Consider the following 27430-nt stretch of genomic DNA (forward strand, 5'->3'; position numbering starts at 1 on the left):
TTTCTAACTTGTGTCATTTCTTCCTTTTTAATCTCTAAAATTCACCCTTTTCTCATTGTCCCTAGTGCTATATAATCTGTATTTCTTAACCTTGTTATCTACCATATTAATGTCTCATCTCACTGCCCTTCCTAGCCCCAACTCCTCTCCAATCTGTCTGAAATGCTGCTGCTAAAGTAACCACCTATTTCCTAGAAACTCTCTATAGGCTTCATAGTCTGACCTCAGTAAATCTGAGTTTCTCATCCTCACCAACAAGGTCCTATATAATACCATTCTCTCCTATTTTTCTCTACTCAGTATCTAATTCCATAGGCTAGTTCCAAACCTTTTCTTTTATCATCTTCCCATCTCTCTGCTTCATGGATTTTACCATGCTGCTTCCCATGTCTGGAAGAGTCCTCACCCATTGGGCACCATCTCTCTTCTCTATATCCCTTTTTAAAACCTCACCTCCACAAGCAAATTGTTTTCATCATTAATCTCCCCACCCTGCCTATCCTGACCTGCTAGCTAATGTTTTGTCTTTGTTAAACTAGTCCTATTTCTATTATATAGTAAGCTTTTCAGGGCAAGCAATGGCTCACTGTATTTAAGGCCTCAGTCCTCCAAACATGTATGCATGTGCTTCACTTAGTTATGAATACACAAACATGTTTGCAGGATTGGGGCTTATATTTGTAATGTGCTGTGGGAATTAATAGCATTTTATTAACTGTTGAATAAATATTTAAGTACTGTTTTCTAATAGAGCTTCACAAATCCAAAAAATTAGATATTTAGTACAACTGCCCTTTTAACATTGGACTTTAACAAGGAACAAAAGAATGGGTCAGTAAAGTGATCTTAAGTAATCTAACATTAAGCGTGGTTAGTTAAAATGCATTTTTGAAACAAGATGTAAAATATGCAAAGCATTAACTCAGAACCTTCTTTCCCTCAGGACAAGTTTTAAAATGTGCATTACTATTACTAATAGCCTAACTGAGATGTTTTAAACAAAATGTAAAAATACTATCAATTATTTCTCCTTCAGTACAGTAATAATTTATGCTTTTTGGGGCCAGAGAGCAGAAATTTTCAAAACCAATACATGACAAATTTTAGATTTTTATACAAATTAGGAGATTTCAGTCATGAGATCTGTTTTGCCTGGAGGTTAGAGAAACTGCATGGTTAAAGGGGAAAGGGCATAAAGGAGGGACAATTCCAAATAAAAAAGAAATTAATGGGGAAAGAATTATGTTAAAGAAATGAATTTGTTTACCTTATTTGGTGAGAATTAAAGAGTCAAATGCATTAACAGTTTTTTTTTTTTTTTTAAAGATCTGTATCCCTTTTCAAGGAGTAAAATGATTCATAATTACCTTTAAAATACTTCACCATAATGTAAGAGGTTTGATATTTTTACATCACAAGTTCTCTTTTTTTTAATAAGCAGAGAAAAAAAGCAAAGCAGACGGAGTGGTAATGAATTACAGAATCCTTTGAAACTGTGTCCATAATACAATAAATTAACTTAAATCATTCATTTTGCGAGAGACAGGTTTGTTTTATTTATGCTTATCACTCATCTAAATAGGTTTCCATGACATCACTGATTGTGCCTCAGCTTAGAGCAAAAGTAGCCAGTCAGCTTCTGTTTCATTTGATTTGGGGTTGAAGGAGATGGTTGGTAGTCCTCATGGGGTGAAGTTATGAAATAGTGATGAGTGAATTACTCATTTTTTGGTTTGATAATTCAAAAACAATTTTGGGGACCGGTGCCAACCTGAAAAGTAGGTTTTTCTTGATAAAGTGAAAAAATGTGGTTTTTGACCAGAAACATTTTTTTTATTTTTGTTTTGTTTCATTTTCACAGAATATCAGGGTTAGAAGGGACTTCAGGAGTTCAATCAGTCCAATCTCCTGCTCAAAGTTTTCAGCTGGTTTTTACACCTTTTTGTTTTCTAAAATAAATCTAGCAAAATTTTGAAACAAAAGATTTCAAAATGAAAAGTCAAAATGTTTTGAAAATGTCAAACAAAACATTTTGCTTTATTTATTTATTTTACAGGAGGACACAAAACTATTCACCAAATTCAACCTAATTTAAGTGGGATAGCTGAATTCATGAATAGCTTTGGTCTACAAGAAACTGCATTGTTTAGTGAATAAACTATTAGTCCACAAAATTCTGCCCATCTCTAATTATGAGTAGTACTACTGTACACTATCACTAAACTCAGACGTCATTTGTTTCAACTAGGATGAACTGTGGTTCATTCACTGGGTTCACTTTGGCGCTTAAATCTCAAACTTAAATCCCTGTTAAAACCCAACAGAGTAATGAATGAATGATCGAAAAAGGCTTTAAAAATAACTTTATACCAAGGCCTAAAAAGGTTTACAAGTGAAGCATTTAGGAAAATGACAGGAATTAAATGGAGAGTATATTACCTTGCACCATCTGGCAGCTTTCTATCAAAGGAAGTGCTGCGAGGAATGGCTGTCTGAGCCTGCTGGAGAAGCTGCTGGCATTGCAGTCTGTCAGATGTTCCTAGGATTGGAGATGCACGAGAAAGAGGCTGCCCAGCAGGAGTCGGCACCCGATGCCAAGTAGTATTCCTTCTGAAAGGGGTTTTATACTCACATGGGGTGCCTTCGCTGTCGAGTTTATATTCCACCATGGGGATTCGGCATAGTTCTGAACAACCCCTGCAGGACACACAAAAATGCTGATAAATCTTACTGGAGGGGAAAAAAATACCAAAAATCTTTCTACCATAAAAGGTAGGGTATATTTTTCTTACAAAGGCACAAACATTCCCATATAGCACTGTCTTTTGCACACTTCAACAAACAAACCACTTATCTGGCAAAAAAATAATGTAAACGGTTCACTACTATGTGGAAACCAGCGTTTCAGATGTCTGTCTTTCGAAGTGAAAAAGCAGTATAAGATACTGAAAGTTTATCCGTGTCTTAAATTCTGCATTATACAAAATAATAAATAAAAACTAAAATCTGAGAACTATAAAGATTGCCCAGTTAAGCACTCAGAAGTCAGGAAATGTCAACATTAAGGTTGCAAGTGCAGTCTTAACTCTGTTCCCTTGTGTGTACGCATCACACTACAAGTCAAATGATATGATCACACATGATTTCTCAATTTATACAATATCATACAAGTTGAAAAATATTTAATGTATAGTTTCTCCTGCAACCTTATTTACTTTTATGTAGTACCTGGTATTATTGATTACTTCTCTGTGTATGCCAGGCAGGTAAACAAACCGGCCAGGCCCGCCAGGGGCTTTCCCTGCACAAGCAGAGGAACAAGTTTGGGAACCACTGGTAAAGAGAAAGAGGGCACGTAGAGGGATGGAAGAGACTGAGACAAGGACAGGCTGAAAGGACAGCTGGAGCAAAAGGGTCTGTAATCACTTGAGTACGCTGAAATACATCCCAGGGTTTCTGAATTTCGGCATTTCTCAATTCTGTGCCAGCGATGTTCTGCGTCTGGCTGGAAGATTCAAATCCACCTCCGCTGTGCCGCCGTCCCCAATGTAAATAATAACAAATAACCCACAATCACTGCTAAGTACTTTTACAAATGGACCTTCCAAGCCTTCTCTGATGCAATCTCATTAATTAGCTCATCCCAGTCCACCCGCCTTGCTTCCAAGCTCTCTACAGAAATAACTAGCAGATCATTTAACCCTTTCCTGCTCTATGGACACTCTTAGCTAGGTCTTGAGTTTCAACCAGGTGAAATTACTTTCATTAGCAGCTATGGTTACAGGAAGATAGCAAAAACTATGCAGACCTATTTCTGTGTCAGGGAAACTCATCTATAGACCGTTTGTCTCTATAGCTAAGGAGATCAATGAGCGCCTTTCTTTTTTTTTTTTTTTTTTAACACACGCACACACACGTCATCCTTAAAGATTCACTTGCAAAAAGTGGCAAAGAACTCCATCTCATTCTCAGTACTCAGTTTAAATTCCCAGGGCTAGCTGGCTTGCTAAATTTTAAGCATGCCTCTTTAGGTCTTCGTTATTGAGACACTTCAGTATCTCGTCCATCAAAAAAGCAGCCCTTTTTATGGCTGCATCCTGTTTACACATCCTATCATCAAACCGTGTTAATATTGTCTCTAACTGGGGATTGAAAGCCTCACATCCAAGAACTTTTTTTGGGACCTGTTCACCTTTCATCCTTTGTAAGTTTGCCTGGCATTACTTTCCTCCTTCGAGCTGAATAAATATCCCTACTGTGTGGGCCTATGAAGCAGCAGAAGCAATGAACCCAGAAGCCCATAATTCTGATAAAGCATCTCGAAGACCACCAAGTAAACTGCCAGCTGTTTGAATGTCAAGATGTGGACTCTGCCATTTTTTTGCTCACAAAATTAATTTTTGGTCAGTATAGTAACAAAGGCCCCGAAGTTATGAGTTATTACTGTTGAAGAATTGCCCAGACATCAAGCCTGTTTTAGAAAAAGATAGAACTGATGGAAATGAGAATAAAAACTTAAGGTCTAACAGTAAGATTTCTTCAGACTGTCTGAGCAAACTCAGAATAGCTGCAGCCTTTTACAAGAGTGTACCACTGGTGCTGCTAAAGAGACTTCCCCTTTTCCCTTTCTGTGAACGAGAGAGTGAATAAATTAAAAATTAAATTAATATCAAACATTAAGATATTATATATTAACAGATACAGCAGTGAAAAACAGGGAACCTGATGGAATCTAATATTGTAATTAAGTTAAGTTATATCTATAACATAGAAAGTTGACTATAAAGTGAGAAACTTTGGGCAAAATATTGTAAACTTTAACAGGGTTTACTCCTGTGAAAAGAGTGATGTGTGAGAGGAGAATGCCTATTAAATTGAAAAGTAAGATCTTCAAGATGGTAATTGGGCTGCACTTTTATATGGATCTAAGTGCTGGGCACTGACTGGGAAGAGACAAGAGCAGATCCTGAATACAGTTGAAATAAAAATGTTAAGATGAATGTTTGGAGCTACAAGGATGGACCATGTTTGGAATGAATGAATTAGGGAAAGGTACCAAATACAGAAAAGCTAAGGGAATCCATGCTTAACCGGTTTTGGCATGTGCAAAGAATATATAGGAAAAAGGGTGTTAAATTTAGGAGCAGAGGGTAAGAGAAGGGTTGGAAGAGCCAAATCTGGATGGATGGATGTCATATAAGGATATGAATAACTGTGGAATTTCCAAGGAACTGCTTCAAGACAGACTGGACTGGAGAAGGAGGACTCGAAGAGCTGACCTCATACAGGTGGGACCAAGGCTAGAAGAGGAAGATGACAAGGTTTACCTCATGGGCAATCCTATTAGGAAAAGAAAGGGCTTGCATTCATATTGATTTATTTTATTTTAGTGAAGTAGTAAGGCTAATATTTGCAATCAAGCATGCTTATGTTATTTAGTGATATACAGGTGTGGTGAGAGGCAGTAAATAAAAGGAACTGAAATCAAAGCTTGTGTTTATATGAACACTATCAGAGTGAAATAATCAGAAATATAATTGATTAATAATGCACAGTGTCAGCTGTGTCAGTGTCACAATAATGTACAGTGTCAGCTCAGCCATACATAATAAGGTCCCATTGTTTTTAAAACAAGGAGAACAGGAATGGAAGGATTTATACAGTTGTTCTGGTCTGGTAAAGAACAATAGTTCTAGAAGTGACTTTGCATTGTATAATGGACAGTTAAAACAAGTTTAAAGAGCATCAAAGAACATGGAAGGTCTTTGTACAAGTTATATTAACTTTAAACTGGAGATTTCAGCAACTAGTATAATGTTGATGGAGAAATTGCAGCTTGAATAAGCACAACTGCAAAGTTGGCCAAGAGATGCACCACAATGGGACCTATGGAAAGTGACTTGCAGAGAAAGTTGCTGACCAGAGCAAAACAGATGGTTCCAAGATAGTGATATCAAAGCTATGGCTTAACTTGTCTTACACAAGCTGGTATGATGAGATGTGTTGCACACAGATATTGGAACATTCCAGCCCCAGTTGCTAGAACCGCCAATGTGATGTCTTGTTCCCTGATAGGATGGTGATAAAGGATGATTCATTTTGGTTGGATGTTTCAAATCTTTGGAAGAAGAACAAATCACCATCTGATTGGTCCACACTAGTACCTCGAAGAAAAGGAACAAACTTGGACCACCCAGCAGAAATAGGATAAAACAGGTCTGTCTCCTTCAGCACATTGCTTCCTGAAAGCCAAAGACACATGGAAGGAAGAAGACTGAGGTCCAGGATCAGACATCTGGAGTCCTCCTGGTGACAAAGTACCTATCTCAGACAGGTACCTTTAACTATCTCTCTATATTTTCCAGCATTGGGTTGCCTGCTAGTGCATTGGGGAAAAAAAACTATAGTCATGTCTGTCCTTTGCTCTACCCGTGTTTGCACTGTCAACTCCTGGTATGAACAATAACTGAGTTGAAAGCGGGCAGCTGAACAAACATCTGGTGATAAAGTAACATACTTTCTCTTGGGTAACAGGTCAAATCAGTCAATTGATCACTTCCTGAAACTGGGTACCTAATTAGTATGGTGGTGTATATGCTTGCGCATGTGATCTAAAGGTTGTCACAGAGTTACTGTGTCCCTTTGTTTTGTAAAAGATTCCAATCAATTTTGTTGTAAAGCAGCTTTAAAATGCAACAAGTTACTGTTGTTAACCAAGATTGTAGAATGTGTGTGTATGACAGTAATGATTTCATACTGCCCTTCAAGTTCTAGATGCATACAGACATAAAATGAGGCCATGTGTGCAAGCTTCTTGAACTGCACTCTGTCTGTATTGTCTGTCATAAACGTAGAAGTAATGTTAGATAGTTGGGAGTGTTAGATCCTGGGTCTAATATAATTATTTAGAATATTAGTTAAAAGGGCTGTCTACTAAAGATCCATAGAGAAGGAGAACTTGGTGAATTAGCATGCAAGCAATTGACCAAATTATTTTATCTATCTTTGGATCTTTGGTTTTTCCTCTGTTGTATTAGCAACAATGGAGTTAATAACCATTTGACACAAGGAACCCCTATTCTGAGGGACTCAGTCAAAAATCTAAACAAAGTCACCTTCCCAAAATAGTGATTCAGTACAAGTTTTCTAATTATAGTACAATGCTATTGTAGTCTTCTTATATCCTATACTATTAGTGGCTGCTGTTAAAGATGCTTAATATACTCTATAAACTAATTTCAGCTTTCAAGTCCTTTACATTTAATAAAGCAATCAAAATTCAAAGATCTGTAAGAGAGGTGGTATGGGTAATCAGTTAAGCAACTGCTTAAGTAAGGTTTGTTTTATACCCTATCTTTCTTACATAAGATAGTATACCACATCTCAAACAAAACAAAACTGAAAACTCTGAAATTTGTTTGCAAGCTATCAATTTCTGACTTAAGCTCTGGGGTATGATTGTGTGAAACCTGGAATTTGTCTAACATATCAAGAATACCTTCAATCTGATTTTGTAGTGGATGTATGGCCTCTATCCTTACTGGAGTGACCAGATGTCCCAATTTTATAGGGAGAGTCCCAAAATTTGGGGCTTTGTCTTATATAGGTGCCTATTGCCCCCAGCACCTGTCCCGATTTTTCACCCTTGCTATCTGGTCACCCTAACCTTTACTGACCATCTTGTCATGCTTTGGCATTTTAATATAATGCAAATATGCTTTTTCAACACATCCCAATAACTAGAAGAAGTGGAAAACAGGATATACAATCTCTGAACAATTCAAAAAATAGAAGAATTTAGAGAACCATTGCAGCAGCTTCTACAAGATTCAGTGAGTGAGCAGTACATGGGTTGAGAGACGTATATTGATTTTCCTGATTAATTTGATTTTGAACTTGTTCGTATGCTGCAGCCTCATTACCTCCATTGTCATAGCTTTGTCCACGGCAATCAGCCATATCTGAACCATCTTTTTTTCAGTTTCTCTAAAATAATCTCCTTAATACACTACCCAGTTTTTGTGTGGCTAGCAATGAAATCTACACAATTCTCAACAAACTTCTCTCCATTTTTCAGAACGTTGTGACACCTTAACACTAGAAACATTTGTTCTATTCAGGAGTACAGTCAAACACAACAGATAACTATTTAGCTTTCCTAATCTTCTCAAAAACCTGTCATACTTTTCTTGTGATCCTATTGATAAATTCATTTTGATAATATGTCACATCTGCGTTACTGGCCTTAATGGTTTCCACATGATCTCTCAACATACTATCATTTCTGCAAGCAATTCAAATAAACCCAGAAACCTCCCATTACGAGGACTGTCTAATTTCTCATCTGAACCTGTCAAAACTAAATCTCTCACCTAAGTTCAGCAAAATATCCAACGAATGAGGCAAAATATTGCTCTTTATGTCTTTCTGCACCTGACAGAAAGTTTGCATACCTTTGTCAATTGTGTGGCCCTTTTCCAACCATTCTACAAGTTCCATCCAGCATGTGACTGCCTCTATATGTTCCTTCAAACATACGTATAAGCATACTCTCTCACTAAGGTGGAAAATGTTCGTGAACCCAGTTTTACAGTTCACAAAGGAAGATGAGGAATTTGACTGGAAAAAGCAAACAAGTGAAACAGAACCAGGAGGCAAGAGTGAAACCGTACATCAGCCAAAAATGCTGGCTTTACACCTTATTAGGTGTTCTGACAAAACCAAAACTTTAATTCTTGCTTTCCTCTGCATTTGCTAGGTAAAAAGTCTTTCTAAATTAATTACAGGGCTGTTTTCTACCAAAAGAACCAGCAAACAAAAATTTCTCATTTGTGGCCAAGTAGTCAGCTCTACCTGATGAGCCAAAATTCTGTCCCATGCTTTCAATAATGAAACTGCTTTCAGAGTCTATGTCCATAATAGTTGCACTAGCAACCACTAGGCAACTTTCTGTCCTGAATCAGAGCCTTGGGGACCCACAAGTCTGACACACCCAAATCAACCTCCTCACTAGCTAAGGAAGGCTCAAAAGTGAGAGTAGAAGAACTCTTCAGGAACATGGTCAAATTTAATATATTTAAAATAAATGCATAGACTGGTTGCATTTTTCTGATCTTTTTCATGGACATGCTGCAGCTAACACTTTTGAGCACCACTCTTGTGCATGTAGGTTTTCATGGTAGACATAATGGTTAACTGTAAGAATTCATCTTCCAAGCTCTTCATGAACATAAAGTTAAAAGCAAAAACAAAAAACAAAACAATGGAGCCCTTTATAGGCCCTTGACAGGCTGTTTGAAACCCGCCCACTCCTTTTAATGTAATTTTTGGGATGTAATTATCTACACAGATTGTCATTATTGGATTAGGAACTTCAGTTATGTGAATGGTTATCTAAACTACCCCTGATTTGATTCCCAATACTCTGCATTCCTCCCTTATCCTCTCTCCCATGTATCCTGAGTGTGAGAAGCTTTTGCTTTAAGCTGATAACATCACTTACAAATTCAGACTTTTCCAGATATTGATCTTACCTCTTAGTTTGGTAACTTGAACAAGGTCTTTCTAGAATATGTATATGTCATTCTCCACATCCTTAAATCCAAAAAAGTATTTTAAATGTTTAACCACATTTTCATAGATTTTAAGTCCAGAAGGACAATTACGATTATCTAGTTTATCACATATCTAAAAGCATGTTATATCACCAAATTACTCCTTTCTCAGTTAAGATTAATACCTTCAAGTTTTGTAGCTACTTGCCTCAACTGGAGAATATGTCCCTTTAGCTAACCAATGACTATGTGATTGTAGACATTGTTCCTGTAAACAGAGGTTTGTAAACAACTCTATTTCAAATCACTATCAGATCTAATCAAGCAACTTTTATAAGCTGAATAAGTACACATTGGACTTCACATACAAAACCATAAGAAGCAATGAAGTTATCCAACCCTGTCCCAGTCACTTAAAAACAGGTAAATATATAGCTTATATCAAAGTATTTTTGATCATCCTCCTCCTTGAAATCACAGAAAGAAAAATATGCTGTTTGGTGTTTTTTGGGTATTAGATCAGAGCAGTCAAGCATTAAGATTGAATGGCATACTGTATTACTTCACAACAACCATACAGAGAATAAGTACTGCAGTTCACAGAAAGAGAAGGTCATCATTGCATTTACTCTGTGTATTGGGGACATGTGAAATAATCTACTAGTAGGTTTCCAGCCAAATACTGACACTGTTATTTTGGATCTAGAGAATTATCCTGGCTAACTGCTGAAATCGTATTTAATTTACTGTTCAACATTTAGCTGGGTTGCTAACGAGCCTTTGTTTGCTACACTTTATTGCATTGTTTGATAGGTATATGTGGGCATTTGTATTTAACAAAAGCGTTTGCACCTACTTTTTAAATGCAAAGACCAAAGCTAAGCCTTATGCTCCTATGAAGATATTTAAATGATGTAAAATAGAAAAAGGGAATTGCTGGAGAGTTTTCCCCAATATCGTCCAACATATTGTTTTGACAAATAGACTAAGAAAAGATCCCTGATTCAAAAAGTTAGATAGCAAATATGACCAGAAGGGAAAATACAGATGACAGAGTCAGTTTCTAGATCAGCACATCAGAAGCCAGAACATTTCTTCCCCTTCATAATGGCATGTAGGTTAGTACTCAGGCCTCTGAGCTAAATAGATGGACTCAAATATTTAAGGATCCTCTGTTTAGAAACCATGTGTTAACCTATAGCAATGCTAAGTTTATGCTGGTAAATTACTATAAAAGTACCACCTACATGCCTAAGTGGGACAGCTAACACTAGAGTGACCGGCAGTGCTGATTACTGCAGCTTAGCACATAAAAAGCAGCAGCTGTGGTCATCTGCAATGTTAAAATATTATTGCAAACAACATTTTAGTTTAATACACTTATGAAGCAGTCTGCAACAATACATTATCAGCTTTAAAAACCATGAAGCTCTGAAACCTTTCAATAGTTATTCGAGCTCCTACATGAAGGGCTTCTAGGATGCACCCTGAAGGAGCTACATTAGGCTAATATGATACTTAAAAGTTTAATGTAAAGCTCTTGAGAAAACTTGAGAAGCTTTTATATATTATGATTAAGAGTCTGCTGTCTTGATAACTACATGAAAGCCTTGTCTTTTTCAATTACATTCCACCATCATAATAAGACTATTACTCAGCATGGCTGTTGTACTTTGGGTCACAATTAAATTGGGCTCTACAACTAAATCTTATGAAAATACAAGTGTTTTATTGTAATCAAAATGCTCAATTTCCAGCTCCTTAAATTCTCAGAACCAAATGGATATGCTAGCGATCTCAGTTGATCTACAGTTTGACTCTTGCCTCCTTGTTCTGCTTCATTTGTTTATATTTCCAGCCAAATTCCTCATCTTCTTTATGAACTGTAAAACTGGGTTCATGAACTTTTTCCACCTTAGCAAGTGAGTATGCCCACAAGAGTATTTGAAGGAACATGTGGGAGGCCACCATGCACTTGATTGAACTTGCAGAATGGTGAAAGGAAGCATTATTTCAATTTTACAGGTGGGAAAATAAAGAATGGAGACACTAATGGACATTCTCAAGGTTAAACAGGAAGATCATGGTAGAACTGGGACTGCACCTGTATCCTCCAAATTCCTGTCAAGTGCCTTCACCACATGACTATCCTCTTGATTCACAGAAACTGTTGTATTTTGGTCAGACAGCCAAACAAATTGCAATAAATAACTAGCAGGCATAGACATGTTCAAAAATAGCTTCCAGGTTTGATCTGATTTCAAGCAGGGCCACAGGAAACATGCAAACATCTTCCTCAGAGGGCATAGTTCAAAGCCCATTGAAGTAAATGCAAATACTCCCGCTAACTTTGGATCAAGCCTAGAGATTCTACCTGGACAATACTGGCCAAACAATGAAGGTCAATCCATGTCACTATAACTTAGTCCCCACAGCCCTCCAGAAACCTACTAACATTAACTGCATACTGTCAAAAATCAACAGACTGATGAAAATATTAGTTAAAATAATGTATAGCATCATAAATACATAATGATGTTGCTAGGATGATCACCTTGGATGATGAAGCTGCCACGAGCCCTACCAGTTCTGTCAGTAGAAGTGGTGAAGCACTCATGGTGAGAGACGTGAAGAGCTGAAGTTGACAATGTGCTCTTACAAAGTAAGATCTTCATTCATTTTTAGGCTAAGAGGAAAGCTTTGGGCTGCTGAGCCCACAAGCAAGTGGAAGTTTCTTAAATGCCCTTGGAGATGCAATGCTGTATGTGAGAGACATGAAAAACAGGGACAGAGTACATGCACTAGCTAGAGCGGATGACCAGGACTTAAAAAAAATAAACTACAACCTGATTGGCACACCTGTGTGATCAGTGAGGCAGTATCAAACCTGTAGTTTGCACTAATGAGAACAGGACAACAGAACCAGAACAAGACACATTTCCAAGTCCCAAAGAATACAAAGACAACCACACACAAAAGATGACATGATACAACATTTATGGGGAAGGCAAATGATCAGAAGGAAAGGAAAATCCTTGGAAGGGGAGGGGGGGAATGAAAAGTTATACCACAGCTGTAAACCTATGAAAAGGGAATGATATAATGAAGTTAACAATAACAAGAGGGAGGAGGAAAGTCGGGGAGTGATATCAGGAAGAAAGAAGACATCTAGTGCTGGAAGTTTAAAATGATGGTGGAACATGCAAATGATGTCAAAGACATCTGGAGATGCAAGATTTGGAGGAGGAAGACAGGTCAGAGATTTAGGAATCATTCATATAGAACTAGTGGTTGAAGCCATTTTTCACAAATAATTCAATATCAATCAAGTCTGAAATGCAAAGTCAGCTACAAAATCTGCTCTCATATGAGCACGAAATTCCAACATTATTAATTACATTTTATTTCTGCTGACATATCAGCTCAATTAAACTGCTTTGTACAAGAGTTCTAGTGGAGGGCACAGTTTGAGATCATCATCAGACTTACCAAAAGGAAATGCTTAGAAAATATAGACAAGGTTGATAGATCAATTACATACAAGTTTTTGGCTATTTTCTCTGCTCAATAACAAATGTACATATGTGCTTATGCAGCTTGTAATTACTGTGCTGGATAGAAACCAGAGGAAAACTGAGGACACATTCAACTTTAGGGTTAAACGGAAACATAACTAAGTTCCATACCATTGATAGAGCAAAGAAACACAAATTTTCCTGCTGTCTCCTGAGAATAACCCTGAAATTCTGGGAGCAATACATTTTGAAAAAAATGCCTGCTACATAGAGGCATTAAGAATGCAATTATTAGAAAATATCAAACAAAGAAAAACCACCACAATAGAGCTTTGAGTCCTAAGCATTCATTTTAATGTAAAAATATAAGGTTTGGAGTTTTGACAAACAGCAGGGCTACTGCCTGAAGAGTGGTCATTTTTTTACTTCCCAAGTTTATCATCTTCAACTGATGAATAATCCTCCTTTTGGGTAACAAGTAAGCTGACCTTGGTTTCACTCTGACTCCACAACAACAAAGCCAAATACTGATTGATATGAACTAAAAATATCTTTCGGGGTCAGAAATGGTGGATTCCTAGAATCTGAGCGAGATTAGTGGAGTGAAGGAAAAAGGAGGGAACACTGGAGCAGGCAGGCATATCCACAGATTTCTCCTCCTTCTTTCCTCTTATCTGGTACTGGGGGCAGCTACATCTTTTGTGTGGTAGAGCTTAGTGCCAGAGAGATTGCTTTGGAATATCATCTCACTTTCTTCAGAGTTGAAGACCTTGTCTCTTTCTTCAGAGTTAAAGACCTGGCACTCTCCCACAGTGCCCCAAACAGACCCAGCAAGGCTCTTAGTACATGCCTCCTGTTTCAACCAACAGACTAGCTGGGGAAGAGACACAGGCAGCCATAACACATTCTATAATAGCTTCCCATATTCCAGCTTGCAGCACAGTAGGCATGCAGTGGTACCTCCTTTATGTGGGACCATACGCACATAGAGGGTCAGTGAACACAGTGTGCCCACTTTCCTTGAGGTTATGCCTTGAGATTGACTCACACTCCAAAGTCATGGAAAACTATATGAACATACACAGATGTTCGTGCTTACGTACCAAGTTGATAGTCATCTTAGATAGACTGATCTGCTGATTTGTAACCCACTGAGAAATGGATCATATCTTCAACAGGATGTACTTCTGGCCCTGCACTTTGAAATTTTGCTTGCAGAACTTCACCCATTTTCTGCTTATATAGGGTCAAATGACAGATCAACTTTGGCCCTATAATTTGGAAGGGTAGGAAATTCTCTCAAGCTTGAATAAAGTGTGGAATTTAAGTGGAGAGGAAAGATGTGTGTGCATTGGGTTGGTCAACAGAAAACAGTCTTCTGTTTCTTCGCCACTGATGGATGGAGCTACTGAAACAGCAGAAGAAAGAGGAAAGCACTAGGGAATATTTCAAGACAATAATAGTGTGAGAAAGTGCAAAACAGAAGTGTCTTGAAGTGGAAGAAGATGATTCATAAACATATAGTATACAGAACATATCTTGTCAAGTTACTTTATATCTAGGAAGTCTGAGACAGAATTTAATATAACATTAGCCATAAAAAAATCCATGAAAACAGCAAGCTTCTGTTATATAAAAAGATACATACTGTCATAAAATCCATTGGGTTACAGTAAGTGTATTCAGACAAGGATTCAGAAGGAAAAAAGCCTTCCCCCTCACCCTAAAGTCTGAATTATCTTGAGATGTTGTTTAAGATATGATTAGTATTTAGGATATGATTGATAGGTGAGGCTTAGGACAATGTCAAAGTCAATATGAAAGTAGGCTTCTTTTGGAAAGAAAGCACACATCAAATTTAACACACAAAGGTTCTTTTAGGGATTTTCAATGATGGTGCATGTAGTTACATTCAAAACCTACACTTCTAGCCAAAGTAATGGCTCAAACAGAGTGTTAATTTTCAAGAGAAAACAAATCAATAGAAGCAATCTTTTCTAAAGGATTTTTATAAGCCATTTAAAGAATATAGAAAAATCATTATAGCTGCTAATAAACTTTCAGAAATAGAGCAGAAAGAAACATTTTGTGCAAAGTGAATTCTGAGCTGATTGCAAAGCCAAGTAGCAAAGTAAAAAAGTCCAAAGTAAAACACTTTTCTCCTAACCCTGGATACTTTCATCACCAAAACAGATAATTTCATACTGCTATAAAAAACTACGAAGAAATAAACAAGCCACGGACAAAGCAAAAACCAGAAGTTCACTTATCTTTATATAATGTAGATTCTCTCCACTAAATTCCCATGAAGCGCTTTGAAAATTTATCACACAAGATTTCTTCCACTGATGCGAGCAAGAGTAACTGCATTTGCATTACTAGAAGCTACAGATATAAACGCTCCTGCATGATAATGGGACAGTCAACCATTTAGTCAAAGACTTTCAGAATACAAAGAAACAAAAAGCAAATGATCAAACTTCTTTCTTTTCTCCCCCTCTATAAAATGTCTATTAACCATACTAAACCAAGATAGTGAAGTTGAACACAGACTGATTTTTAATACAGAGTAATATTGAGGACATCATCATGTCGACCCATGGAAAAGAAGCCCTTGAGGAATTCTACCATGATTTCAACAATTTCCATCCCACCATCAACCTCAGCCTGGACCAGTCCACACAAGAGATCCACTTCCTGGACACTACAGTGCTAATAAGCGATGGTCACATAAACACCAACCTATACCGGAAACCTACTGACCGCTCTGCTTACCTACATGCCTCCAGCTTTCATCTAGACCACACCACACGATCCATTGTCTACAGCCAAGCTCTACGATACAACCGCATTTGCTCCAACCCTTCAGACAGAGACAAACACCTACAAGATCTCTATCAAGTGTTCTTACAACTACAATACCCACCTGCTGAAGTGAAAAAACAGATTGATAGAGCCAGAAGAGTACCCAGAAGTCACCTACTACAGAACAGGCCCAACTAAGAAAATAACAGAACGCCACTAGCCATCACCTTCAGCCCCCAACTAAAACCTCTCCAACGCATCATTAAGGATCTACAACCTATCCTGAAGGACGATCCCTCACTCTCACAGATCTTGAGAGACAAGCCAGTCCTTGCTTACAGACAGCCCCCCAACCTGAAGCAAATACTCACCAGCAACCACACACCACACAACAAAAACACTAACCCAGGAACCTATCCTTGCCACAAAGCCTGTTGCCAACTGTGTCCACACATCTATTCAGGGGACACCATCATAGGGCCTAATCGTATCAGCCACACTATCAGAGGCTCGTTCACCTGCACATCTACCAATGTGATATGTGCCAGCAATGCCCCTCTGCCATGTACATTGGTCAAACCGGACAGTCTCTACGTAAAAGAATAAATGGACACAAATCAGACTTCAAGAATTATAACATTCAAAAACCAGTCGGAGAACACTTCAATCTCTTTGGTCACTTGATTACAGACCTAAAAGTGGCAATTCTTCAAGAAAAAAATTAAAAAACAGACTCCAACGAGAGACTGCTGAATTGGAATTAATTTGCAAATTGGATACAATTAACTCAGGCTCGAATAAAGACTGGGAGTGGATGTGTCATTACACAAAGTAAAACTATTTCCCCATGTTTATTCCTCTCCCTCCCCCACTGTTCCTCACACGTTCTTGTCAACTGCTGGAAATGGCCCACCTTGATCATCCCTACAAAAGGTTTCCCCCGCCCCGCTCTCCTGCTGGTAATAGTTCACCTTACCAGATCCATCTTGTTACAGTGTGTATGGTAACACCCATTGTTTCATGTTCTCTCTGTATATAAAATCTCCCCACTGTATTTTCCACTACATGCATCCGATGAAGTGAGTTGTAGCTCACAAAAGCTTGTGCTCAAATAAATTTGTTAGTCTCTAAGGTGCCACAAGTACTCCTTTTCTTTTCGCGGATACAGACTAACACGGCTGCTACTCTGAATACAAAGTAAGATGCTGTCATTTATAGGCTTCGTTATATGGATATAATATAATGGAATAAACCACACACACTCTCGATCTTCACCATTATTATTGCTTCAATAAAAATGCTGAAACAAGAGTGTTTCATTTAAGAATCAACTTCAGAAGGAATTAAATGACTGCTAGGGATGTGGTTCATTAAACAAACTGGGTCTCTAATGCATTACTACATACTGTACCTTCAGCAATTCACACACTATTTGCAGCTGCAAGAAGTTTCAGTACGGGTCATTTGCTTTTAGTAATCATTTCACCCTGTAAGCATGTTGTATTTATCTACTGGAAAAAAACAGTTCCTTTGAAATGAAGGCTCATTTCCAAGGGAAGTAATTTGTGTTATTTCTTTTAAGTATGGTTGTTAAAACAAGTAAAATACTGGTATTACAAGACAACATGCACATGACACTCTTTCAAAATGTAACAATGGACACTTCATATTGAGCAAAATTCCAAGTTGCAATATACAGAACAAAAACTATTAAGTTCTCACTCAAATTACATAATTTTCCCTTCCAGAATTTAGACATACCAAGAAGTTTGTTAATTACATGATAGTTACAAGAGAAAGAAAAACAAGTCCAAATTAAAAACTTATATATTTCTTCCTCTGGTTTACAAAAACAGATAAAGCTTTTGGGGAAAAAAAATGCAGAAAGCTGAGTTAGATACAATAGTATAAGCTATTTCTTTCACTGTAATACATAACTTTGTAAAATGAAATTCCTGTTTAGTATGTCGGTATTCTCCATGATACTCCTTGCATACTCATTTCAATGCAGAAATATCCAAAAAGAAAAAAAAAAAAGGCTTCAAGATAAGGCAGCTTTAAACTTTTGCAAATTGCAATTATGAATGGTGTGGAGAAAGTGAAAGTGTTATTTATCCTTTCACATAGCACAAGAACCAGGGCTCACCCAATTAAATTAATAGCAGGTTAAAAACAAACATAAGGAAGTACTTCTTCACACAGTGTACAGCCAGCCTGTGGAACACGTTGCAGGACCTGTTGTAAAGGCACGAAGTATACCTGGGTTCAAGAAAGAATAATCTAGAGTTCATGGATAATAGGTCCATCAATGGCAATTACCAAGATGGTCAGGGAGGCAACCTCATGCTCTGGGTGTTCCTAAACCTTTGTGTTCATTCCCTCTGAAGCATCTAGCATCAGCCACTAACGGAAGACAGGATACTTGGGTAGAGGGACCATTGGTCTGAACTAGTATGGCCATCATTATTTTCTTATATTTCCTTAGGGTTAATTCCTTCTGTTGCCTCTGAAAAAAACTAGTACTCTCAACTTACAAGTTTCAGATATTTTCAAGCATTTCAGTCTTGTAGCATTGGCCATAATTAAAACTCCATTTAAAGCCTTGGAACTTTCAAGCTCAATTTGCATAAACAATAAATTGTTAATAGCCTAAAGGACTGATCTTAAAGAAATAATTCGCCCTGATCTTAAACCCCAGGATCTCAGACAGACAGACATCAGGACTTAAAAAAAAATTTACACAATTCTTAATTTAACTGGCAGAGAGCTTTAGAAAAATTCTTAAAGGAAAATGAGTAAGTGTCTCATCAGGGTTTGATGATAACCCCAAGAAAGTTCAGGAATAGCCACAAAACTCTAAAACAAGAAATATTTCAAAATTGGCGGCAGCTGATTACAGCAGCAGCTTTAAATCCCCAAAGTCATTCCAAGCTGTTAACTTGCTCACAGACCAGTCACTGGAAACTATTGCTGCTGAAACCGTTCTGGCACAGTGGCTGCTCTTATGTTTCTATTCCTGGTCCATCTGAATGCTGTTTATTGGTTTTGAATTTGTTTGTTCTCAGATTTTAAGCCACCTTTCCATAGTAGTTATGCAAGTTCATAGTTTAAAAGGGACTTAGAACTAGAAAGAAGAACTCACTGATTTGGCTTGGCTGATCAAAGCATGTGGTATCATCTCTGAGCACTATTGTGATAATGTCAAGGAATGAAAGTTAGAATTCAGTTCATTATTTTACTGTGACAACGTGTGCATAGTTCTAAGTATTGCTATGACAACACTGGGCACTCTGACAACAACAGAGCAGCAAGGCACAAAATCTTCTTAAACACAGAGTCCTACTGAAGCAAACTTGAAATATGAACATTTATACAAAAATGAATGCATTGTCTATCATGTTCTTACACTCTACTGGAACTGAAGGTATTTATGTTTTAAAAGGCGGTTTCTCCTCTGTGGCTGAGCATCAGTGTGTTGCCATGCAAATATTTGTGATATTCCAATTTGCACATTATGACTTAATTGCTGAAGAAAACAAGGTGGTAAGTGTTCTGTCAATTGCAGTCTGAAACAAGTTTATTACTTTTGCTAATTAGCAAACTTAGGCTCTGATCCTGTGATTGATTTTGCAGGCAGACTTCTGCTCTCAAGTGGAGCAGAAGTGCAGGGAGTCAACATGCAATGTTCTACTGGCAGGAATAAATAAAGAAAGTGATGGAAAACATCTATTATGTGAATGTGTTGACAGTTTGAGTCTGATATATTGCATTTAATAATACCCCCACCCATACAACCACCATCTTTAAATGTGAGCAAGATTCCAAGTCCTCTCTCTTTGTGCTGGAAAGAATTATGCTGCAAATGATCTTATATTAAAAATAAAAACTCATAGTTAACAATGATTCAGTGTTAATATTCTAGATGTGTTCATACTTACAAGGTGTAATTAAAAACTTACAACGGTGGGGGACTGAAGGCTACAGCGCAGGTAAGCTATCATCCCTATTTAAAATCAAACTAAAACAGTTAAGGTCTGGGACTGGACTGCTTTGGAAACACCCTTCCACACTTTAAACTCTCATTTTCATTTGAAGAGTCTAATTCCCAAACCAGTACACAGCAGTCATATCCAATGTGTGTAAACTCACTCCAGAACCTGATCCCAGCAAGAGGCGAGTGCTAATAAGCACCCCTCCTCCTCAAAGAGGAAGTCCTTACTGCTCTTTATTCCTAAAACTCAGCAGTCAACAGCTTTAAGTGAAAACTGCTTCCCTTTCAAGCCAGGGAACAATCAGTTGATTTTCTCAATAAAATGCTAGGTGGTTGTTCTATGAAACAAATGCAGTTTTCTTAGCTAAGATAGACATATATTCTCATTCAGAGCCAAATTTTTATTTGTACTTTGATTCTAGGAGAAATGGAGCAGTTAATGAATATCAATGTCTTATTGATAGCTAATCTGAGATAAATTTAAGTTACATCTAATGGTAGAATTCAAAACCTCTGATTTTCTTTGTATTTAATTACATTCATAAAATGTCATTTAAACTTCAGTCCTTTCATAAGAAATGAGACTAAAATACAAGAAGATAAAAATAGGGCAGTCACAAGTCTAAAGTAAACTCATGTCTTCTGCAGTAAAATTATTAGAATTTGATTTTTTAAAAGTGCTGATTGTAGTTCTTCGTGATCACCCCATACATAAACAGAAACTTCACAAAATAAAATATCATGCATTGGAAGAAAATTTTCCCTCCTTCTGGTAGCTTTTAAATATGAGCTGGAAAATAAAATTCTCTTTAGTGAACAAAATCTCATGACACAATAGTAGTTTAAATGAAATAATGCAAAAAATATGTACCACTTAATTGCCTCTCTCTGCTTCTCCACCATCCTCCCTCTAGACATGCAAAACCTGAATGAAGCAAATGTTTGATTATGCCCCGCAACGGAAAGAAACTCCTCTTGACGGGAAATGTATTTTGAGTGCCCCTTGCTGATTTATGTAAGCTACTGCTGCCACAATGCTGGTTCTGAGAAAGACTTGACAATAATAGAATTATCTCCCATGGTGTGGAGGGCGTACCTCTCTTGTGCTCAATGGCATACATCAGAGACAACGCCACACAAACACCTGGTGCCAGCTTATGGTTTATACAGGCGGCCAAAGCCAAGATACTGGAATCTGTTGTCAACTACACATGCATTGGAACCACCTGGGGCATATTTTGTTAGATGCGATCTCTTTTAATCTTTTAGTGGGGCCTGTTTCTCCTCTAGTTCAAATAACTACACTCCTAAATTCAAAAAGATCTGCTCCTTAGGTGTAGCTAAGACCAAGTCACAATCAGTTCCAGCAGTGAGCAGAAGAGGCTCTTGCATTTCGATCTGCTGAATGATTCTTTCCAGGGATGGAAACGCTTGTTGAATCTCACTAGTTCCTATTCCCATCAATGACTTCTACTGAAAGGAAATGAGATTTAAAAAAAACAAAAAGAAAAGGAGTACTTGTGGCACCTTAGAGACTAACCAATTGGTCAGTCTCTAAGGTGTCAAAAGTACTCCTTTTCTTTTTGGGAAAACAGACTAACATGGCTGTTACTCAAAAAAAAACAAAAAAAACACTTCTATCACTTGGTCCAGAAACCAAAACTGGCCTTTGACCTTGTTTTCACAAAAGCAGACTGCTGAAAGAAGATGATCACGTTCTGATGAGCCAAAACTCTAAACAAGGTATGACACAAATTGTGACGTTACACCGCATATTCTTTATGGAAATATACTTATGATATGGCAAACAGATATTTGATGCAAGATGGGTCTTGTAAGATATCATTGGAAAGGTTATGATTATCCAATTTGTATGCATGTATCATATCTGTACCTAAAGTTAGGAACATTGACTATAACAATTACAACTGGGAGTGTACTTGGGAAACACACATCGGACAACAGGCCATCAGCCTTGATGGGCCATTAGGAAGAAACAAGAAGACTTTGCAGATACTAATCTCTCTTTTTCCTGGGAGGGACCTTGCAGTGACACTACTAGGTCATGTGGTCATGTTACCTGGTACTAAACACCATCTTGGACTTCTAATACTTTTCCACTAAAAGTAGGGGAAGGTTAAGATTGGAAAACAAAAGATTCCTGCCTTACGTAAATCTTATTTAAGCCTGGGGAGTAAGCTGATCTAGGTACACTCTTCACTGAATGCCCAGCCAGGGTGACTGCTGGGAACACCTAAGGACAAGGACAAAGGGAAAGTGGGAGGAGTACTGAACCCAGGCTGGAAAAGGGATCTGGACTGTGAATAAGATACCTGAGAATTTTAACCTGCTAGAAATGTAGCTAACCACCAAGAATTTCTGCAACCGGCCTGAAAGCAACATTTAGGGTGAGAAATTACTTCTTGAAACCAGTCTCTTCAGGAATTAAGCTTAGTATGCATGTTTTGTTTTATTTGCTTAGTCATCTGCTTTGTTCTGTTTGCTATCCCTTATAATCACTTAAAATCTGTTTTTATAGTTAATAAACTTAGTTCTTGTTTATAACATAACCCATTTTGTGCAATTCATATCTGGGATGGGCAAGAAGCTGTGTATATCTCTCTCCACATTGAGGGAAAGGGTGAATATTTATGAGCTTGCACTGTGAAGACTTTTCTATACTTGCTCAAGACAATATTATTTTGGGTTTACTCCCCAAAGGGGGTGTGTACTTGAGTGCTGGGCAACTTTCTAGCTGAATCTTCCCATAGAGAGCTGCTTGTAGATTGAGATTCTACAGCTGGTACATCCCTACCTGTGTGTGTGTGCTGCTAGAGGCCTGAGAGCCTGATTCAGCAAAACAGGGAGAGGGAGCCCAGGCTAGGGGAGCCGGCAGCTCAGTGAAACCCCAATACATCAGGTGGCATCCAGGACCGGGGAGAGGGGGTCCAACCAGTCAATACTCTCTCCCCAGGACAATTACTGCCACTACTACATCAGGGTTTACAGGAAGATCCTTGGGCAGTAATCAAAAGCATTGAAAGGATCAGGTACTAGAAGTAGGGCTCAACCACCCTGAAATGCAGGAATCAGGATTTGTAGATATGCATCTTTCTTGCAGATTAATTCCAGAGAGTCTTCAGGGATAGTTCTAGAAGAGATTAATACATGGTTTCCATCCTGAACTTCTGACACCCTAGACACTGGTTCAGCCACTTTAGTTCCAGTCTTGTGCCTACTAAGTTTTTGGAAACTATGAATAGTTTTAAATACCCACCTGCCCTAGAACTCAGGACTAGTTGGGACATTCCAAATAGCTCTAATCACACCGTTTGTGAAAAAGTCCAGGCAATTTCCAAACAATTAAAAACTCCTTAAAGAAGATAATCTATTATTTCATTGCCTCAAAAATCTTCTGCTCAATGTCTAAACTAAAAGGTACCACACTATCATTGCCAAAACACTTGTAAAGAACATCCAGGAAATCTAGCAGAGTGTCTTTAATTAAGAGGCATGATTGCTGACAAAAAATACTCAGTTGCTTCATGACGACTCTTAGGGGAGCTGGAATTGCTCTACATTATCTGAGATCCCAGTTCCATGCATGCCCTCCAAATATTCACAGCCTAAGTGTTAGGGCTCAACAGTGTTGCAGATAGTTCAAAATTCCTACAGTCTCCTCAATCATCTGAGTGCAGGTATCTTTGGGAGAGACATTGGCTTCTAATGGAGTAGATGACCATGTTGTCATGGTCTATATCCTCATTTGAGCTGGGAGGTGAGATTCCCAGCTTATGCAGACATACCCACTATAGCTCTGCTAGAGCCAGCATCTAAAATTAGTGTGGCTGGGGTAGCACTGGCCACAGCTCAGGCTAGCTCACCAAGTAACATACGCAGGTCCCCTGAGTATGCAAGTACTTTGGTGGCTAGTCCAACCCGCTGCCTATGCTACCCCAGCCATGCTGCTATTTTTAGCACACTGGCTGGGGAAGAGCTAGCATGGGTATGTCTACATGAGCTGGGAATCGCACCTTACAATTCAAATGCAGACATACATCAGTGGGGTCAACCAAAAGGGAGGTTAAGCAAGCATGCTGCATTTCTCTAATTTAAAATGCTCATTCATTGGCCAAAGGGCTTTTTCACATCCACAGTCTCCCAAAAAGCATTAATTCTCAGAAGAGGCTTTGCCTTGCGCTACATGTATGCCTGAGACAATGCTGGCCCATAGCAGTTATTTGATTTACCACCAGAAGCTATTGTTGTGCCTGAGGCAGTGGGTATCCCACAAGAAACAAAAGGAAATGAGGATGGAGGCCCATATTGTATCCCTGAAATTAGCACACATGCGTCCTTGAGAAAAATCCTTGGGGAAAGCATCCTGCTCATTTCTACTTATTCTAAGAGAAATTAGGAAAAACTGGAGAAAGTTGTTTTTTAAAGAAAACAAACAAAAAAAGCTGCCCTGAATAGTCCTACTTTTTTTTCCAAGGAGCCTGGAAGAGAAGAGGAGGAGACATGGCCTAAGTGCCTACAGATAGACAAAACTAAAGAATTTCATTCGTTGCCTGCCAAGTGGGGGAGGGAGGAGAAAGAGCAAGATGTGTGGGGGCATAGCAAACTGATTGTATATTATTTCTATGAACATTTACAATAAACCTTCATCTATGCTCCCTGTTGCAAGGAGTAGCCTACCTTGGAACTCTAGCACAGGGATCATTTCACTAGGGATTTGCCACTGGAGGTTGTCTCTAGGTTTCCACCCAAAGGAGGATTCCTGAAAATCATCCAAAACATGGGCATGTAAACGCCCTTGGTCTGCAGCCAGATCCTTACGATCACACCGTATTAGACAACGCTTAAGGGAGTTAATAAGCTGAGTGCCCTTAAACTGTTGCATTTAAAAAGTATCATCTAGCAAATTGGGAAGGCATCTAAACTGCTGGCTGTAGGAAGAATTGCTCAACACTGTTTGTGTTTCTTTCCCCCACCTCATCTGTCCATTCTGTTTCAATTATCAATTTTGGGAAAGGGTGGGTTTTCAGCAATTTCTGAACATCAGGCCCCTTTCAGGTATCTCAAATTGCTCCCAAAATCACTAGTCACAATTTGGAAAATCTTGGGACTTTCATTTCAGTGGGATCAGAACTGGGCCCAATGAAGAGGGGGAGGGGGAAGGGATAGCTCAGTGGTTTGAGCATTGGCCTGCTAAATCCAGGGTTGTGAGTTCAATCCTTGAGGGGGCCATTTAGGGACCTGGGGCAAAAATTGGGGATTGGTCCTGCTTTGAGCAGGGGGTTGGACTAGATGACCTCCTGAGGTCCCTTCCAACCCTGATATTCTATGATTCTATGAACAGAAAAGGCAGGAGGGAAGATTCCCATTTCTTTTGTAACTTTATTTTTGATTACATGGCTTTTTATTTTAATAAAGCACTGGTGCTACACACATTTTACAGCTGGACTGTAAATTTAAAAGTAAACTTCAATTTATTTTTAAGTAGTGATTGGTTTACCCAGTTCTGAAAGATGAGAAGAATCTATATTTTGGTTCCCCAAGAGATGCTTTGAAGTTTTCTTTCCAGTTCAGTGGCACGCAGCTAGAACTTTAACTTACAGATAGAGCAGGTGCCATGCATCTCTTAGTGTATTATACTGAATTTTGACTTCATAATTTTAAATGTAAAATGTACCACATATGTAAAAACTGCTCATAAACAATACATAATTCTACCAAGCACTATAAAATATACATTTTATCTTAAATATAATGGATCAGCTCATTAGGCTCATACTTTGTAAACAGCTTGGGAATGTGCACTACACAAGACAGTGAAAATTCATATTCAGAAGCAGATGGAGAGAAAAGCTGAGCTAAGCAGAGAGAGACTTAATTGCAAATTATATGCAAGTAGTGAGAACAGAGGTGTGTTTCTCTCTCTCTCTCTCTCACACACACACACTCCCCCCCCCCCCCCCCCCCCCAAAAGAAAGGAACACCCAAAACTTGGAGGTGCAGGTTATGGCAGGGAAGAGAACTTTTTGTGTCATTCATCCAGCCAGTTTGGAGAACAAACACACCAGCATTCGTGCATAGCTTGCCAATAACTCCACCCTGTTGTACATGATGTAAAATTTTATGGCTGATTTTCATGCCAAGAGCAGCATCCCTATTTTTTCCTTTGTTAAATTAAAAGAATATCAACAGAAGATTTAAGGAGACAAGCAAGTAATTCAATTTACTGAAGCACACTTCTAATTCAGACTAATTAACCAAACTCACGGTGCATAGGTAAAGGATGAGTGAAATAAGATTGTATTTCTGTGAAGTTTGGAATCAGAGTTGTCAGCTGATGTACTTTTACTCAAATGGTGGCAGCAAGGCAAAAATCTTCTGGCCATGAACAGCACCTTAATCAAGAAAGGCACTGGCAGGCACTGCACCCCACCCACAGAAAGAATGATACAGTCATCTTTTATTATGCTCTTTTCCCAAGCATGACCCATTTATTTCATGTTAAAGCAAGATTTTAGTTTTAGCTAATGATTTGACTGATATGATTCAACAGTTAATGTGAATGACTTAGAGCAGATATTTACAGAGAATGGGAAAGAAGCTGTGGCATGATCCCATAGCTATCTCGCATCCAAGGTTTCTCTGTTTTTGAAAATCACAGGTTAAAATAAAGGTCTCCTATCTCAATAGTAAGAAGTCAAAGAAACCTCAAAGAAAATAAGAGTATATTTTTCAGGCAATTCCCAGTTTGCAAAACTAATATTAAAATATAATAAAACTGTCTCCTGTGGAAGAGAAAAGTCACAACCAATTTTTAAAATACTTCAGTCATGCTGCACTTTAGTTTACTTCTTATCCTCTCAAGCCTTATAAGTCAATTTCCCAATAAATTGCTTACAGGATCACATTTTATCTTTTATTACAAGGTAATAGCTCCTTTTTTTCTGAATTGCTTTAACGGCTACAATCCCATTATTACCAAACAGGAGACACAATATCCATTTCCTAAGGGCCTTTACCAAAGACAGCACTTGTTTAAAAGCCAAATAATAAGCACGAGTAAAGAAAAGAGTTGGAAATGTCACATTAAGGACTGTTGCTTGTTACCTTCTAGGTGATCCATCCTCATGTGGCTGAATAATCACCACCTTTACTGTCACCGATGTGCGTAAAAGGTCAATCATTTGTTCATGAGTCAAGGTTGCCACAGCCACTTTACAGATCTCAACTAGACGGCTCCCTTGCCTTAGGCCTGCCTTCCATGCAAAACCAAATGGCTCCACATCTGCTACTATTCCTTCGAAGTTAACGTGGAATCCAAGCTGGCCCAACCCATTCCTCCGCAGGGTCATTTCCGTTGTTTCGCATCCTCTGGTGACTATCTAAAGGAGTATCAGATTGTTATGCTACTGTCTTTGTAGACTCATTTCTTTGGAAACATAGAAAATAGATCCTTTCGACACGATAAAGCTATGTTTGGTTTCATGTACAATACCCTTAACATACTAATAGGTGACTAACAATCATTTTGTCATTTATGGTTGACT

The 27430-nt window shown here is 38.2% G+C and overlaps 1 protein-coding gene across 2 annotated transcripts in view; it reads right to left on the reverse strand.

Moving 5' to 3' along the window:
* The window catches only part of SIPA1L2 (signal induced proliferation associated 1 like 2), a 134722-nt gene that overhangs the window by 54048 nt on the left and 53244 nt on the right, over positions 1 to 27430 (reverse strand). For both annotated transcript variants that reach the window (XM_077811836.1, XM_077811835.1), the window contains exons 8-9: positions 26991 to 27265; positions 2440 to 2697 (exon numbers count right to left, since the gene is read on the reverse strand). In XM_077811836.1, the coding sequence (XP_077667962.1) occupies positions 2440 to 2697; positions 26991 to 27265 (533 nt within the window). The remainder of the gene's footprint in view (positions 1 to 2439; positions 2698 to 26990; positions 27266 to 27430) is intronic.

This window comes from Eretmochelys imbricata, chromosome 3 (genome assembly GCF_965152235.1).
Source record: "Eretmochelys imbricata isolate rEreImb1 chromosome 3, rEreImb1.hap1, whole genome shotgun sequence".
Taxonomy (NCBI): domain Eukaryota; kingdom Metazoa; phylum Chordata; order Testudines; family Cheloniidae; genus Eretmochelys; species Eretmochelys imbricata.